Below are 17258 nucleotides of genomic sequence, written 5' to 3' on the forward strand. Positions count from 1 at the left end.
TGACCCCACTGCTCTGTGACCGCAGTGCCCTGGATGGAGCTGCTGGCACAGTAAGAGGACTGTTGATGATTTAGGAACTTTATACACCAAAATCTGCACTTACAGACATGCTCTGGACAGTGGAGAACTATGTCACCAGTATTTCAGGGACAGCTGTGAAGAACTCCCATAAATGAGATGGAATGGGAACATGGGGCTCCTAGTTAAACCCAGCTATGGTAACAGTGGTTTCACATCTTTCCCCTGATGAATTTAGATGTGGATGTTTCCTCACACGCAAGTTTGCATCAAGCCTCCCAGAGCACCTCTCCTATGGAGACAGGCAGCTGGAGTTGGGCTTGTTCAGCATGGAGAAGAGAAGGTTCTGGGGAAGTCTCATTGCAGCCTTCCAGTACCTGAGGGAAGTGACTTTTTTACACAGTCTGATAGCGACAGGACAGGGGGGAATAGCCTTAAACTAAAAGAGGGGGTTAGATATTAGAAAATTCTTTATGCAGATGGAAGTAAAGCCCTGGTACAGTTTGCCCAAAGAAGCTGGGGATGCCGTATCCCTGGTGGTGTTCAAGGCCAGGTTGGACAAGGCCCTGATCTATAGGTGGCAACTAGCCCACAAAACAATCTCTGGTCCCTTCCAACCTAAGCCACCCTATGATAAGTTTCTATAAAAACATTCTACCAAGTGCTGAGAACCTCGGAGCCTAGCACATCACTGTATTTGGTTGGTATGCTTTATAGGAAAAAAAAGAAAACAACACCTCACTGGTCAGTGAAAAAAATGATAGCAAAATGCCAAAACATAATTACTGCCAGTTAGATTTCAAATACAGTTTGTTCAGGACCATATACATATTCATGGACACTTAAAGTCTATCTATTCAATCCAACAAGCCAATCACCAGAAACTAAAGATGATGCATTATAATAGATAACGCAGCTACAGGATTACAGCCTTACTGTGGAACATGGCACAGCCTGATCCTGTGCTACAGTTGTCAGTGACTACAAAGGCCATTTAAGAATTCCTAGAGCGGCATGTAAAATTGTGATGAAGACACAGATTTGGGGATGTATACCTGCTCGCAAAAGTAGAACACTCCCAGTCTAAAGAGTTAGTTAAATAAACAGTGACCTCCTCATCCAAAAAACTGGAATGTGGAGTAGCTTTGCAAAAATCAATAGCTCAATGAAATCAAGAGGAGAATCTTTACAGCTGTCACAAAGGTCATCCTAAGCACCACCACACTCAAGCACTTATAAGTGCTACAATGAATAGAATATCCTGCTGCTCTGCCCTCACCCTGGAGCAGTTTAAGGCGTTATTACATTACCCTTCTTCCTATCTATTCTAGTCCCATCCTTTGCTTGCTACAATGTCTAACGACAACCAGTAGCTTGAGTCGCTGTTGTGTGGAGGACATACCCTGCTCACCCAGCTGATAGTGCCTCACTGTCCCCTTCTGCCTGCACCTGTGCATCACCACTTGCCTTTCCTGCATAGTGCAGAGACCATCTTTCAAGTCTGTCCATGTTCTTATTAGTATGAAGCCATCCTTACAGCAATAAAGGCTCTTGCAAATTAAGAATTACATTAAATACATGCAATAGGCATACTGTATTAGTGACATTTAGCAAACGCGACTCGGAAAGACTGACTAGATCATTAGTATTCAGGTAGAAAGCGGTGCAGAGAGACAGCAAGCAGGCTGGAGTCAGTAGGTTCTAATTAGGTTGTAAGATTTTCCACTTCAAAATCCTATCATGTGAAGAAATCCACCTGGTTTCCTTTCAGCTCCCTCCCATCCCTCCAAAACATGGCAATGAGGTCTCTGCCTAGAAGAGTAACAGAGATTCTACAGCGTGGCTTTGTTTTTATAGCAAAGAGAAAAGGAGGTGTACTATGTAAAAATCAGAAAATAAAATAGAATTTACCAACTTCTCCGTAAAATTTTCAGTAAAGCCTCCCTCTGAAGGCACGAGCCAAGGCCCAGGGAAGTCACTGGGAGTTTTTCCGTTGACATGACTATATTTTGGTCTTGAGTGTACCTGATCAAGCAGCAGACACCTCCAATTTCAAACAGTATGCTACTGTGCAGCTGCCTGCCTTTTTCATGCAATATTTACACAGCACACTCCAGGCAAGAAGGTGTCACTTCTAGCTACAAGAAAGCATTCAGCTGCACAATGCCAAACAGCATAGCTGCTGTCAGCCTCCTCTAATAATTGTGCGCTGCTGCACGGCTACCAGGAACCGAGTTCCTTTGTGAGATCAGGAGCTCATTAAGAGGGCACAGCATGAAAAAGGAAAATAAAAAAAATAATAAATCTCACATTTGAAGGTCCAGCTGTTTCCTCCCAGTTGACTAAATTAGAGAGCTCGTACGTCACCTCCTGTCTCAGGTAGGGTCACATTGAATCCCTCTTCCTGTTTAATCCATGTTAAATGGGAAATGTTTTTTTGAGGAAGACAATGGCAGAGCATGAGAGCAGTATTTTTTCTGGCTCTGTACTTTTATCAAACAAATTGCAAGATTGCTTCAACAGCCAAAGTGAAAACAAGAATATGCTGCAACACACTTCACCAGTGGCCGTGGTCCAATCACTTAACCTTTCTTTGCCCCATCTTCCTAAGGAGGCTACCAGCCTTGCAGGGACACAGGGAGGGCAGTACACAAGAGATGCCCAGCGGACAGAGCTAGGCAGTGCAGAGAATCAGCCAGCAGGCTGCTCTGAAAGGCAGGAAGTCTGGGCTCAGTTTCCCATTTCATCATTCGCTTTCTTCGGATGTCTGCTCATCTTGCACTTCAGACTGACCCTCTTGACAAAGGGTATGATCTGGTCCCTCACGCCCACTCCCTTTTAGCACAAAGCAGTCAAACTGGGGTAATTCTGACTACACAAGTGAGCCCCAGCACCCATCCACCCAGGGCTCTCAAGAAGCTCCTCAGTCCACCCTGCAGCTTGCAGCAGCTGAGAGCATTTTTGGCCATGTCTTAGGTCAAAACTTGACTGGAACTTGGTTACCAGGGAAAGTCAGTGGGGGCATCTTAATCACTTTCAAAATGGAACTTATAGGCTTTGGGAGCTTTTACCCCCAGCTCACGGGCTTGCTAAAAGTTTTTGCCTGACTTTCCTTTTGGCTGCCCTCCCAGCACACTGCAGGCTCAGCCACAAGAGAGCCAATACAGACTCTTGCTAGGACTTCAAGCCTCCTGCGTTATTTCATCCTGCCCTAAGCACAACAAATCAAGACAGCAACCTTGCATCTCTATTGGTTTTTAATCTATTTCTAAGGCTGGAGGCAGCCATTTACTCTGCAAACTATCAAATTTAGGCATTGCTGCCTCTTAGCCAAACACTACTCATCAGCTCTGCCGGAATAGAGGACTGTGAGCACCCCTTAACTAGTTGGGTTACCTCACCATCCTCTAAAAAAGCCTGGAGTTATAGAGGTAATTGCCAGGCAGTGTATGATGAAAAGCAGGTAGATGCCTAAAGTATCTCTCGGCTACTTTGCAAACACGCCTTGAACAGCTCAAAGGACTACGCATCTCTTGAATGCTCCCTCCTAAGGTAAGGCAACGAGAAAAAGACCTTTAAGGGGCAGAATCACAGACATGACACTGGGAGACTAAGAAATGCTGAGAGCAGGCAGAAAGTCCGTGTTTCAAGACAGTGAATGGGAAAAAATTGGGGTATCACACTGGCCTCATAAAACAATGGTGCCTGAAAAAAATGAAAAACCCAACAGGACACAACCTCTGCTGTTAAGGAAGACTTTGTTTTCACAAGCAACACTTGCATCAACAAGCAGTTACAGTGATACTAGAGATGCCCGCTGGGTGCTACTAGGTGTACACAGCTTTGGACCGATGAGGTCTGATCTCCCCCTTCTCCTACCTCTGCTCACTAGGAGAACTACTTATCCACATTATCCAGACTTTTTTAGAAGTGACTTCTTATTTTCTCAGTACATCTTATCAGACACTAAAAGCAAAAACAATTGTGTACTCTGCAAGGTCATAAGATTTGCATCTGAAACATGCAGAGCAGTAGAAATCATCCCTGAAGACATGAATCTACCTTCAGCAGGATGGTGGCCCAGAGCAAGGGAATGTTTGACCCTGAGTGACTTTTTCTCCCGAGCTCTCCTAGGCTCTGCACACATGAGATCACAAACATTTTTGATGTAACCCTTAGTCCCATTCCGAGGAATGATAAAGTCACGAAGGAAACAAGCAATCCTCCAGTTTCCTCCCAGCACCCCATGCAACAATACTAGAAATGGTAATCATTCACACCAGTGAGTCAAGCTGGATCATGGGCCCTCGGAGGAAAACCACACAGCGTTTCCAGTCAGGAGGGAAAGAAAGGGCAGAAAGATGGATCACAAGTCCTCAGTAGGTACTCCATCTGCTCACAAAACACTGCCTTCTGCTTCACATCAGGTCCCTCACAACACCACACCTGTGGGCCATGATCTGTAGGTCACATGAGCTCCAGGTAAGCCACGTCCCCTCCACTCTGGAAGAGATCTGGCTCACCCTGACCCAAAGCAGGGGGAAATCCAGCTCTTTCTCCCACGGAGCCATGAAGGGTTAATACTAGAACAAAGACCCTAGTGGTCCACAATACATCTGGATCTTCCTCATCACTACTAGCTGCTATCTAACCAGTAGCCTGCAATGAAGAGAGATGGAGCCAAGAAAAGTCTGAGCTACTCTTGAGTGTAAGCAGTCAGCAGGAACAAACAAGACACAGGGAAGAGTCAGACCCTAACAGCACGTTTTTTTCTTCAGTCTTCACTGACATTTTACAACAGACCACTTGTGTCAAGTGCACATATGCTTTCCTTGGAGCAGCATTGAAACCCAACGCAGCAGAATATAACCCTTTACAGCTCAGCAATGCCCAAGGAGTTTAGCATCCACATCCATACAGCAGGACTCCTATCAGAGCCCATCACGAGCCATTCAGAAGTGGCATTAGGAAATAATTACACTGCTGAGAATTGGGACTACATGCAGGCAATGCAGATGACTAAAATCAGCAATGCACCTCACTCATTTGACTGGAAAGAGACAACAAGGCTACTTCTAAAGCAAGAGTACTGTTTTTTGTGTTGTTTTTTTTTCCTTAAGCCTTCCCTCTCTATGCTTTACAAACCTGAAAACCACACAAAGCCCAGCTGCAACAGGAGTAGAGCAGTGTTGAAAGAGGAAATCCGTGCTGATGAACATATCCCTGCCCTCAGAATAACACAAGCACACTTAGAGACCTCAGAGCTGACCTCAGGCATATAAATGTCTAGTGAGACACACACATCAGTAACTACTCAGTCCTTTGGGGAAGAGCAAATGGTTGGGAAGGGGAGGGGCAAACTCTTCATTTGGCTTCTAATGAACATTACCATTACCCAGATGCTGTGAAACTGTGAACAGGTGAAGGTGTTAAGCCGTTCTCACTTTGCTGAGTGCAGGATCAAGCACATCTGCTAGGCAGAGCCTCCCTGCAGGGCTCCCTAAGGAGGCAGACAGATGGGTAACCAGTAAGCTAACTGTCTGGAGATAACCTGGAAGCAGAGAAGGGAGCATGTCTTCCTTAAGCTTTCCTATGAATGGTTAGAGTAGGAAAGAATCAACAGTGGATCTTTTTAGAGAAACCATTGTTGTTTTGGTATCATTTCACGTTTAATTCAGATTATAAGCTAGTGAAGCAACCCCACGGACAGACTGAACTTCTGCAACTGAGAGAAGAGACTTTGAGATTGCTTACAGCGTAGCATGGGACAGGAAAGGGATTTGGATTTTATTACCAGCTTTTTTGCTTCAGAATGGCTAAATGACATAAGCCATTCACAAACATCCTAATTCACCCGGCTTCAGCACAGCTTAGCTCAGCCAATGGATGACCCCTGTAGCACCAAGGGTCTTTCCAACAAACCCAGACTTAACCTTCCTGACATTGTTCTTGTAAAAGGAAAAGGGGAAAGCATAGAGATTTAGCATCTTTACAGTATTAGCATCAAGTGCAAATCAATTCTTAGAAGACCATTGGTACAGAGAAAGAATAGGAAATAAATTCAGAAAACCAAAAGTTTTAAGAGCAGTGGTAGCATATATTGGGATACACCATACAGGAGACATGCCATTATTCATCCAGCCCTCTCTTTGTCCTTCCACATGCAGCCATCCAGGGCCACCAGCTGAGCAGGTATCCTTGTGCTCCTCCATTGCTGACAAGAGCGCAGAGGGAGGCATAGCAGACTCCTTCCCCAGCAGTGCTTTCCTATGGGCGTGAGTGGCTGGGTTCATATCAAATAGCACTGAATCTAAGATTTTAATCTCTTCCCATGCACAGGGCCCTACAAATCTTCCAGAGAGGTATTAATCTCTTTAGAAGTTTCACACAGAGGGGCCACTGCAAAGGATATACAAAGCCGCCTTCTTGTTTTATTTCTTGAGTCAAGACTACAAAAGCTGTGTTATCATGAAAGACACCTGCTCCAGGGCATGATTCCTTTTAGGCCAAGCATGCAGAGGCTTATATGCCCCTCACATTTAGCCCTCTCCATATGCCCTCAGTGCCTAAAAACCTGTCTTCATCTCTCCAGGCTCCACCATCGCCCTGAGAGAGATTGCAATTGAAAGGAAAGGAGTTCAAGCTAAAACGCCTGACACGCCGACATCACCATCCACCAGAGATCACATCATTCATCTCGTGCCAAATGCATCGTGTGGCCTTAAGGCACGGCATGAAAGTGCTTAGGGATGTTGGAAGCAAAAGGGCTTTCTGATATTACAGAACCAAAATACAGCAAAGAGCACCAAGCTTTGCACAGTCCAAAGTACACACAGGCAATAGACAGAATCCCAAGCCACATTTATGTTCATTTTGGAAGAAAAATACTTGTTTTGTGCTGAAAGAGCACAGAACCAAACCAGTAGTGACCAGTGGATTGGATCCAGGGAGTTAAATTCTTTGACAGAGCAAGTTCACCCTGAGTAAAGCACTCCAGCCAAAGCCAGATGAACGGCTGCAGCACATTTATCTGCTGCAAATTGTAATCTAGGAAACAAAGCAGCCGCCAAGACTCTTGGACCTATGGGTTAATTCACTCATCTCAAGTAAAGAGATTCACAAGGACATGGATCATTTTTAATTGAATTATTCCAGAGCTTGTTTGCGAAACAAGATTCATTGTGCTGAATGCTGTTCAGCCAGAGACTGAGGGTTACTCAGATGAAAGGCAGATACTACACTGTTTACACCACAAACCATTTAATTCACTTTTTTTTTTTGGCCAAGAACTGAACAGGAAGGAACATGGAACTGCAGTGAAAAAGACAATATTGGAAAGAACGTACAGAGAGCAGGGTGAAGGGAAAGAAATAGATCCCCTGCTAGAAGCACTGTGTAGAGCTGTCTGTAGGAGTTCAGGTTGCTGTTAAGATGCAGTGATAACAGTCATCAAGGAAACACAGAAACGTTCCAGCAGGAAAACAAGGGAAATATTTTCTCCCATTCCGGTAAACGTAAGACATAAATCCCTTTATAAATCCCTTTTCTCCAGTTATTTTCCAACAAAGAAGAAATTAACTTTCATTTCTCCTAGTGCTTGGAAAGGTATCATTCCCAGTCCTTTTGTACAACTTGCTGCTTGGCAGTCATACATCTCTACAGAGGCTTCACAGCCTCTGATGCCAAATTGCAGTCACCTTTCAGGTGAGATAACAGACTGCAGTGGCGTCAGCCACAGCTCAGAGACAGTTTGCAAAAGCAGCCTTTCCTGCCTGGAAAGCAGTAAACGAGCAGTAGGCTGAAGACACCGGTCCAGCTGGCACAATGGGAGCAGACCCGGAGCTCCCACTCTTATGAATGGGGCACAAGATGTTTAATCGTAAAGCTGAAGCTCCGATGTGCTGTGCATCGGCAGATCAGCATCACTCAGCAACACAGTGCCCTCTAGCCTTAACCTGGGTTGCAGCTTAAGCCTTGGAGGAAAACGCTCAGCGATGTGAAATACTGATACAAAACTTTACACCCAATCTTCAGCGTTATCTTTCATGCAACACACACAAATGCCCACCAGTCCCAAAGAAAGCTGGCAGACACGCAGCGCCAGAAACGCGGCGCACTCAGCGCGGTTTCATACCACAGGCAGCACCCCTCGGGCTCCTCCTTACCACAGCGGGATGATTTTTACCTTCTGTACACAGAAAATCCAACCTCCCGTCTATTTAAACACAGGTCGTATTTTGAGAAGAAACTTAAAGGACCGTGTGCAGTTAAAACCCAGAAGAACCAGAGCCAGGGAATGAAGAAAAGATGTGTTTTCTAACCATGAGGATGGGCAAAATCTGCTCCGCTGTTTGCTGTGAGCTCCCGCGGGCAAAGCCACCACACGACACCCCGCAGCCGGGAAGGTCGTCAGAAATCCGTCTGCTGCTGCTGTTAGCAGCAAGGTGTGAAAAGAGGAAGGCAACGGAGATGAAAGGGAACCCGAAAGCTGAGTCTGCCTCGAGAACCGTGCAAACCTCCTCTCCGTCCCTCGGAAAAAGTCTGTGTGGAACTTCACGGCAGAAACGAGCAAAGCCCGCTCAGCACCGGCTGGCCGACCCCGCAGCGCTCCTCGCTGCCGCGCTGGGACGGAGACGAGCCGGGGAGCTGGGAAACGCGTCCCACCCCGCGGCGGACAAAAAGGCCAAGCTCTGCGGTTCACCTTCCGAAGGGAAGGGAACTCGCGAAGGGTAACAGCCCCGCCGGGTCCCGGCCCCCCAAGCACCGTGCCGCTCCCGCCTCACACGTGCATCGCTCGCCCGAGGAAAGCGCCGGGCACCGCCACCACTCACGTAGTGCTTCGAGGGGTTCCTTCTCTTCTCCACGTCCACCACGTTGGCGTCCAGCACGCTGTAGGACAGCATCTTCGCGCACCCCGCGGCTCCCTCCCGGCGCTGGCAGCACCCTCCGCCGCGCTGCCCGCCGCGGCGATGCCGGCCGGCGCGGCGGGCGGGAGCGAGCGAGGGAGGACGCCCCGCCGCCGGCTCCGCCCCGTCCGCGGCGGCGGCGGCTCTCCCCACGCCCGGAGGCGGCCCGGCCCCGCGTCCACGCCCTGCCCGCAGCCTCCGGCTAAGAGGCGGCGAGAGGGCAGGGCTCGACCCCGCCTCAAGGCGGCCCCGGGGAGAAGAGGCGCGAGGGGAGCGAGAACCGCCGCCCCCGTGTGGTGGGGGGCGCGGCCTGCCCTGAGATGGCGGCCCCTCACGCTCTGCGGGGGGCCGAGGGGCCCCGCTGTGTCCCGGAGCCGTCCTCGAGCCGCTGCCCGAGGAGGGCTGGGGCGGAGCAGGGTGCCCGGGGCCATCCGTTACTGCAGCAAGCGGCCGAAATTTGGCCAGCAGAGATCACGGCAGCGAGCCGCAAGCCGAGTCCTCAGCGCAGCGGGGCCGGTGCCCCAAGGAGGGTGGCCGCGCGCTGAAGCCCCGACCTACAGCTGGGCTGCAAAGGGATCGGAGCCGGAGAAACGTTGTGCAAACTATCCGCCAGGCGGGCTTCTAGCAACAGACCTGCTTCTACTCTCTACACACCTGTGAAACGAGCCTCATCTTTCCCTGGTCACACTTCAAGAAGAGCTAGCCCCCGAAATTCCACGTGCTTCACGAATCATCATTATTTTGCCTTATTCTAGAGGCAGTTACCACTGAAAAGGAAACTTGGGTGTGATCTCCCAGCCAGCAGCACACTTCATGAAGCAATATTCACCAAATTAACTGAAGTCTCCATGATGTTGGTTTCCTCCACCAAATGAGATCTCCTCAACAGCAGCACAAATTCCCCAGTAAGCTCCCACAGCACTGCTAACAGCTGCAGACCTGCAAGTCTAGCAGTGTAGAAAGGTCCCAGCTCCTAGCAATGTTCCCTATTTACAGGGAAAGAACAGTCAGCCTCAATGAGGCTTCATCACACACGCTATAAGTGTATTTTCTGAATCAGTTTTTTTGCTGCTGTAATGCAACAGCAAGGTCCTAGGCTGCAGCAAGTGAGGGATACACTCAAACACAACAGCTATAGACACAGAAACAAAGGAAAGAAATCTACTTACCTTTAGAAAACCCCAGGCATACAAGGATCTCCAGTGAAACCCTCTTGCTTGCAACTGCCAGCCCTTAAATGAGGTCTGGGGAGGGTCAGATCCTGGCTCCACCCCTCCCAGTCACTCAGGGGCATTACTTGCACCTGTTGCTTGCACCTGCGCCCCCCTGGGCTGGCCCTGCCCTCCCACCAGGTGCTCAATCAGTGCTTCGTGACTCAGCATTTTCACTACCTTTGTGTTACTAGCTCTCTAACAGCCACTGTAAAGCACGCACTGAAATCACAAAGCCACCAACAGCTGAGCTTGAAGGCTGATGTCTGAAAGTGAGAAGTTGGTAGCAGATTGCCACTAGCAGCTTAAAAAGTTGAAAAGAAGAAAAATGGGAGCGAGGCCATTGCGTAGCTCCCTGCTGCATAACGCTGTCCTTCCAGCACACAGTGGGAGATGCTCTGACCCGGCCTTCTCCTCCTTCCTCCTACCACATACAGCTCACCAAAACTAGAGAGCTGATAGAAAACGCTCACATCCTGGCACCCCATCCTGAGATGCATGCTAACGCTAGACTGCCTTCTGGTAACGGGGTGGCTGGCAGAGGGGAGATGTTCTCACCTCTGCCATCACCTTTTTCCTTCAGTGCACTCCCTGCCCTGCTCTTCTTCGAAGGACATCCCACCTCTAATCTGCTTGCAAGACACAAGGCAGTAGAGCAATTATTTATATTAGAAACCTTTACTGTTTAGACTGGCCAAGAAGTCCCTGGTGTGCAGAGCAAACAAAGAAAATTCTTCCCTGCGAATGTAAATATTCAAATAACCCATTGATAAAAATATGCTCAGCATGACCGGTCTTTGGGGTCTTCGATGCCTCTTTCCTGTAAGCCATTATCAATATACATTACACATTCCATCCTCTTCTATCACTCAGTCCAGGAAAGAATAAAGGGTTCCCCACGTCGTTTAAAACACCCGGGGTTTGTTTTAAATCAGCTTTCAAAACATTTCATTGTGAGGGAAAAAGAAAACATATATCATTCTCCAAACACTTTGCCCCATCCCTCCTGATGTTCTTACTAACTGGCATCTCCTTACGGGTGCTCTTTGTCATCTACTTTTGCAAGGAGCTGCTATTTTCAGTCAAACTCTAACGGCGCTGGGAGGTTCGTGCTCCCTTGGTGACAACCCTGTACTTTCACAGCACCTGGTTCACTGCTCACCTTCCTTCTGCCCAAGGCAGCTTAATTGTTTGCTGCTCCAGACAATCTTCTCCAGCTGCAAAGCCTGCCAGGCCCTTGTGTGTGTGTACAAGCTCCTCGTCTCCTCCATCTGCTGCTTTTACTCTCATTGTCACCTTCTGCTCTCCTTGTTTGTCTGCTGCAGCCATCCATTTCCATAGGAAAAAATGTATGTTGCTAGGGGCATGGATTGTTCTTTTAAAATATGTACAACTCCCAGTCTAGTGGGAGTCTGATCCCACACCACTGCAAGACTGGCAGAAAATCACCGAAACCACTTATTATGCTGTGGGCTTGAGAAAAACTGCTCCTGTCTTCAGCAGCAGCTGGGAAAAGGGTGCCGACAGCACCTGCCCAACCCTTGTGCTGGACAGCCACACAGGGCTGCCCCTGGGACTCAAGGAGAGGAAAGCAACAGGGAGGGCAAAGCACAGCAAGCTCCTTGGGCTTCACACTTTGAAGAGCCCATACTCGAGTGGGACCATGAAAACACAGCCCAAGGCACTGCAATTTCGTAGGAAAGTTACTAACTCTAGAAGTTCTAATCTTAAGTCTCCTAGTATTCATATTTCTTTAAGTCTCTGTTACTGAATTCCTGAATTTGTGTCTGTTACTGAATGACAAAGAATATCACCACTATTAACAATAAGTTTAATATGTATATTAATATCAACAGCTGGTTTAATAGTTCACCTTCACAGACTCGTGGTCCAGTAAAATCCACCTGAGGAGCAGTTTAAGGGATTCAGACTTCTGAAGAGCAATTTGAAAAGCTGCAAAGGAGCTTTCTTTCTTTTCTTCTTTCTTTTTTTCCTTCTTGACCAAACAGGTAACCACATTAGCTTCTCAGATACAATACAGCTTCGGCCCAGCAACCTCAATTTTATTCTAATTCCACAAAAGCTGATGTGACAGAAGCACATGTGACAGTCTCAGAGCTGGAGCATGACTTGTATTTTCATACTGCAAGAGAACTTTGTCATGCTGGCTAATTTTTGCAAATAAGCATTTGAGTTGTAAATTGAAAACACTTGGATCATAAAGTCAGCAAGAAAATAAAACAACGGTCTGATTTTTCTGTGCTTCATAAAGTCATTTGTAACACCTCTTATTAATTCATGGCATATCACTAAAGATAAGTAAACCTCTGTAAATATCATCCAGCATAACGACCCCTTCTGAGTGGCTTGAGTTGCTGTTTAAAGACAGTGTTTTCTTCCCGCTTCTGATTTTCTATTTGCCAAGGTCTGCCCTTGCAACAGACGAAAGTTTTCTTGTCCCATTTACTATGAGGAGCTCTAGTGGTGCTCATCACCTTGGGGGGAAGCAAAGTGCCTCATGAATTCAGCTGCCTGTGGGGAGTGTTTCAGTGCTGTGCATGACAAATTAGCCACACAACTCATTACTGGCAACTACAGTTGCATGCATAATCTGCTAGACATGGTACTAGAGATGTGCCCCTTAGGGTTTTCTTGGCTCTGATGTGCAACAGCACAACACAGAGGCTTTGTTACACTCCCATCCCAACTTACTTTAAAAACCTCAGTTCTTAAGAGGGCTGCTTTCGATGCAGTTCTTCCACTTCAGGTTTTCAACGCATGCCTTTTGATATAAGTGACAAGAATAATAGAGCCTGTCTGGCATTCAGATCTCAAACTCTGAAACACAAAGCACAATGCAATCTTTTTTTTCCCTCTATTTCTTAAAAGTGAATTGCATCTCATCTTCTTGGGAAGATTACTGCTTTTCAAATGAAATTCACTCTTGGGATAAATAGGCTCAGCTAATGTAGTAGGAAAGGAGCTGAAGAAACCAGCTGCAGTACTTCAGAGCAGCCCCACAAGATCAGTAGTGTACCCCTTTGCCTCTCAGCCTCCTCACAGTACGCTGGTTTATCAACCCAAGTGCAGCCTCATACAATGGGAAAACTTAAATAATCATTCTCCCTGCTAGCAGTGCTTTCCCAATGGTGTAACAGCTTTCAGTTGCCCTATAAAAGAGCTGCTTTACTCTCTTTACTTAAATAATAGATTATCCTTTCCTTGAGACAGCTATCTCAGAATTTAACCTTTTCATGACTAACGTTATTTTTCAGTCCTCTCTTACCAGAGTTGGGGATTAAAGACTTGAAACAGCAGTAGGTGCATCTCACACTCTGTTTAGGGTAGTAGCAGCACATTGCAGACTGTTTTTCATCCACGTACACCTTGTACTTTTCCGTTGTTATGAAGGTTTTGTAGATATTTGATGACATAGTTTAAAAACATAAAATAAAACAAGCCCAAACCACACTTTTCTTATGTATTGTATAAACATCAGGCTTACATTTGTGGCAGCTGAAGTTTATCAAATTGATCACAGGTTTGGTTTGGGATTCTCCAGGCTAATTCCCAGATGCTGTCCCTGACTTCAGTTTCCTTCACTGTTCTCAAGAGGACATCTCAATACTGGCTTCAGCCTTATCCTCTGCAAAAAAAACCTTGACAATCATTTGTTGAAAATGCAGGCTTGTTACAAATGAATTAAATGTAGGAAGCAGTAGTCTTTATATGCATTTTCTTCCCATGCTAGTTCTAAGTATACACATGGACACTGTGTCCTCAGTATTAAGATTTAAAATTTCCACCAAGTCCCATTTAAACTTTAATTTCCTTGTTCACTATTTTTACTCACTCAACTCCTTCTAAAGCCAAATGGTAATTTTATTTGGCTGCACACCCACTAGAGAAAGTAGAAAAGTTTAACTGCCAAAATCCAAACTAGAACATTTGATAGCTAGACTGTGAATTGTGAAAAAGCATTGATAAAATCCTATGGAAAAGTTAGCTATAGAACTGCAGTTAGACCACAGGTGACAAAAACACAATCGTAATACTATAAACTCCTACCACAGTGAAGTGCATTAATAGTTCTCTTTTATTTAAAGTCACTTTCATGCAAAAGCAAAGTGGTTTTCCCATCACATAAAGACTTCTTTAGGAGGTGTGGTTTTGGATCTCCTGAGCATCACGGGCAGATACACAAGCAGTATTTTTCTTCTCCAGTTGTTCCCAGCTTAGGCTTTGTAAGGCAGTAACGGAGATGTGTGGAGAACCAAACACCCTGTAGGATGTTTATTGCTTGGAAAAAAAGAATGATGTTGTCCAAAAGCAGAGAACTGGAAAGCAGGACCTGCCATAAGCATGCTTTTCAGCTGCAGAGCAATGCCACTACCTGCTATGTTATCGAGGTAACTTCAGTCATCTATTTGGATCCATCAGGTTGTAACAGCATCTGGGTGACAACTACGTTGTTCTGAACATTCTGATCTTTAAAGACACTTTAGTGGCTAACTCCTGTGCTAGCATCTTGTTTTGAGCATCAAAAGGACTGGTCTTTTAGAAAAGACCTGCAGAACACAGGACCTGTTAAAGGACAGTGACAGGAATGCAGAGGAAGAGCATATACATATTGCTGTGCTCCAGATAAATTTGTGCAGCTGTTTATGATAAACGTTCCCTTACTCCATTTTTTTCATGCCTTCATTTCCTCCCTTCCATTCTATTTACAGAAAATAAAATAGTACAAGTCCTTGCTTTCAATTACATGCAGCACCTGCTGCCTGTTCTGAAACAGATGTCTGAAGCATCATTAGGCAATTATTTCCTAGCCTTTTTCAGTGGGACTAATTTCAAACATCTTTTTGTTAAATCCGCCTCCTTCTGCTTCCTCTCTATTTCTCATCCTTTCCTACATTCAGAGTTCCAAGGAAAAATTCCTCTCTGTATCAGTTTGCTCCTCTTCTGTTTGTTCTGGATCACTGTAACCACAGGAGAACAAAGAGACTGTAACTACTGTGAACCAGGAGTTAAGTTCAAGAGACATTATTGGAGGAAAAAAAAAGACAAGGTGAGGGAAGAAAACAATAAGGGAGTATTAGTCAGCAGTGGAGGCAGCAGTGTCAGAACACCAGCTGGCTTGTCATGGCTCGGGTTTTGTGGACATTACAGCAAAGAAGTTTTACACAGATGCAAGAACAACTCCTACACTCTCAATATGAATGACTTAAGTTTTGGCAGGAGGAGAAAAAACGAACTCCGAGCACCCTTTTTCATTTCCTTACCACCTTGTATACTGGCAAGAAAGCACATTTTAAAATTGGGTACGCCTGTAGGGCTTTCTGTGATGGCTATTGTTGGAGAAGGCATTTGCGGGAACCAATTCCTCCCTCTTGTTTCCAAATATCACCATAATATTTGGATGTCTCCACTACTGGGAGGAACCACGAATGTCCCAGCTTGTAACAGACTTGGCACCTGCTTCATTTAATCACACTGACTGTTATGTAGCGACACATATTTGTGATTTCTCTTACCATTCTCCTAGAAGAGATGTGACTACTTTCCGCTCTTCTTTACTTTAATTTGGGGAAATTAAAAAGAGGAATAAAGTAGATGTCTCAGCCTATCCAAGCAGTAGTTTAGCTGCAGCTACTCCTCCAGTTGTCAAGAAAGATAAGCAGACATACACGCTCACACATTCGCAGCTTGCTCATCCCAGGCTAAGCTGGCAGACAGCTCCAGTTCTAGCTGGTAGGAAAGGAGTGTTCATTCTTCCAATCAATAACAAAAAGCAAGCTAAAACAAGTGCTGTAGGACATGTTGTGCCAGGTTAATTGGCATCACACTGTTCGGTGGCTCAACGCTTGTTGAAAATTGTTCCTTAAGGTTATTTCTTTCATTGGCAAATTCCAGGTTACGTTCTGTTCAGGCAATCTTGTTAATCTGGGCCGATTTCAACTTGTAAGTTACTGTGACTAAATTAGTATATTCTCCACTGCGCATTTAAAATATATTAGTGGGAATGGGCTGGTGGCATCCCTAACAATCCATTACACAACTCTCTACCTCAATAAAAATGCTGCAGTTTCCCATCACGCTCGTCTGCCCTGGGGAGACCTCTGCCTGCAAACTTCAGGGAAAAAAAAAAACAGTCCATTGAGTTCTTGTAAGAGCACTGCAGAACAAGTAAACAAGTAGTTCTCACTGCAGAAGTAACAAAAATGTTTTCCTTGTGATCATCTTATGTGCGATTTCTTTAGTATTGCATGACGATTTCTTCCTTCCCCTTACTGCTGGCACTCATTTGGGTTTCCCAGTTCTATCAGTGCATCCACTTTCTAAAAATATGCAAGACTATAAGACCTTCAGGTCCTTCACCTCTGTTAACTAGCCAGCAGAGTACAAAATCACTTAGGACAGTGCAACAGAAGTGTTTGACAAATGCTCAGACAGACAGCATAATTACATCAAAAAGAGTATAATGACAGTTTCTCATAAAAAAACAGTCTAACAGAGGAGACATTACGTAGTACACGCACAAACTAAAAGTCTACATCAACTTGACAGAATACCTATGTGACAAAATCTGCAGAAGGACCTGAAAGTGTCAGGGGGAGGCAGATGGCTTCTGCCATCTGCAAGAATAACTTGTATCTTGCCCAAACTGGAGCAAGTACAAGTGTTTTAATTTTTAATTCTATTTATTTCACACTTGGACATAAGCAAAAACTCACATTTGGAAACTTTCAGGGTTTTCCTGAAATTGCAGCTCATTCTTGCTGCAGTCTACATGGTAAAGGAAAGACCAAGGCTGAAGCAGGTGATGTCTGCCTCTTCTGGTGCCTGGACAAGGAGCAAAGCACAGCCTGCTGGAAACTGAATGGGCTGTGAACAACATCAGGTTGGTTAGGTGGAGGGATTCTGCTGATATTTTCAGTTCCCAGCAGCTGACAAGTTACTTAGCAAAGATAAAGGGAACAAAACAGGGAGGAAGGGGGTTTGACCACAATCCATGGCATAGAGATCAATGATGAGACTACGAACGAAATGAAAGACCTGAGAAATGACAATTAGAGGAGAGAGTGGAGAGCAGAAATAGGTGAAAGAAATTAGGGAGAAACCC

General features: G+C 45.7%; 1 protein-coding gene across 6 annotated transcripts in view; it reads right to left on the reverse strand.

The window, feature by feature from the left end:
* Positions 1-8999, reverse strand: part of SH3PXD2A (SH3 and PX domains 2A) — a 234666-nt gene extending 225667 nt beyond the window's left edge. For all 6 annotated transcript variants that reach the window (XR_001467193.4, XR_001467191.4, XR_001467192.4 and 3 more), the window contains exon 1: positions 8850-8999. Coding sequence is in view for 3 of the 6 variants with exons in the window: in XM_004942262.5 (XP_004942319.1) it covers positions 8850-8921 (72 nt within the window). In the remaining 3 variants the exon portion in view is untranslated. The remainder of the gene's footprint in view (positions 1-8849) is intronic.
* Between the last annotated feature and the right edge of the window lie 8259 nt (positions 9000-17258).

Source organism: Gallus gallus, chromosome 6 (genome assembly GCF_016699485.2).
Source record: "Gallus gallus isolate bGalGal1 chromosome 6, bGalGal1.mat.broiler.GRCg7b, whole genome shotgun sequence".
Taxonomy (NCBI): Eukaryota; Metazoa; Chordata; class Aves; order Galliformes; family Phasianidae; genus Gallus; species Gallus gallus.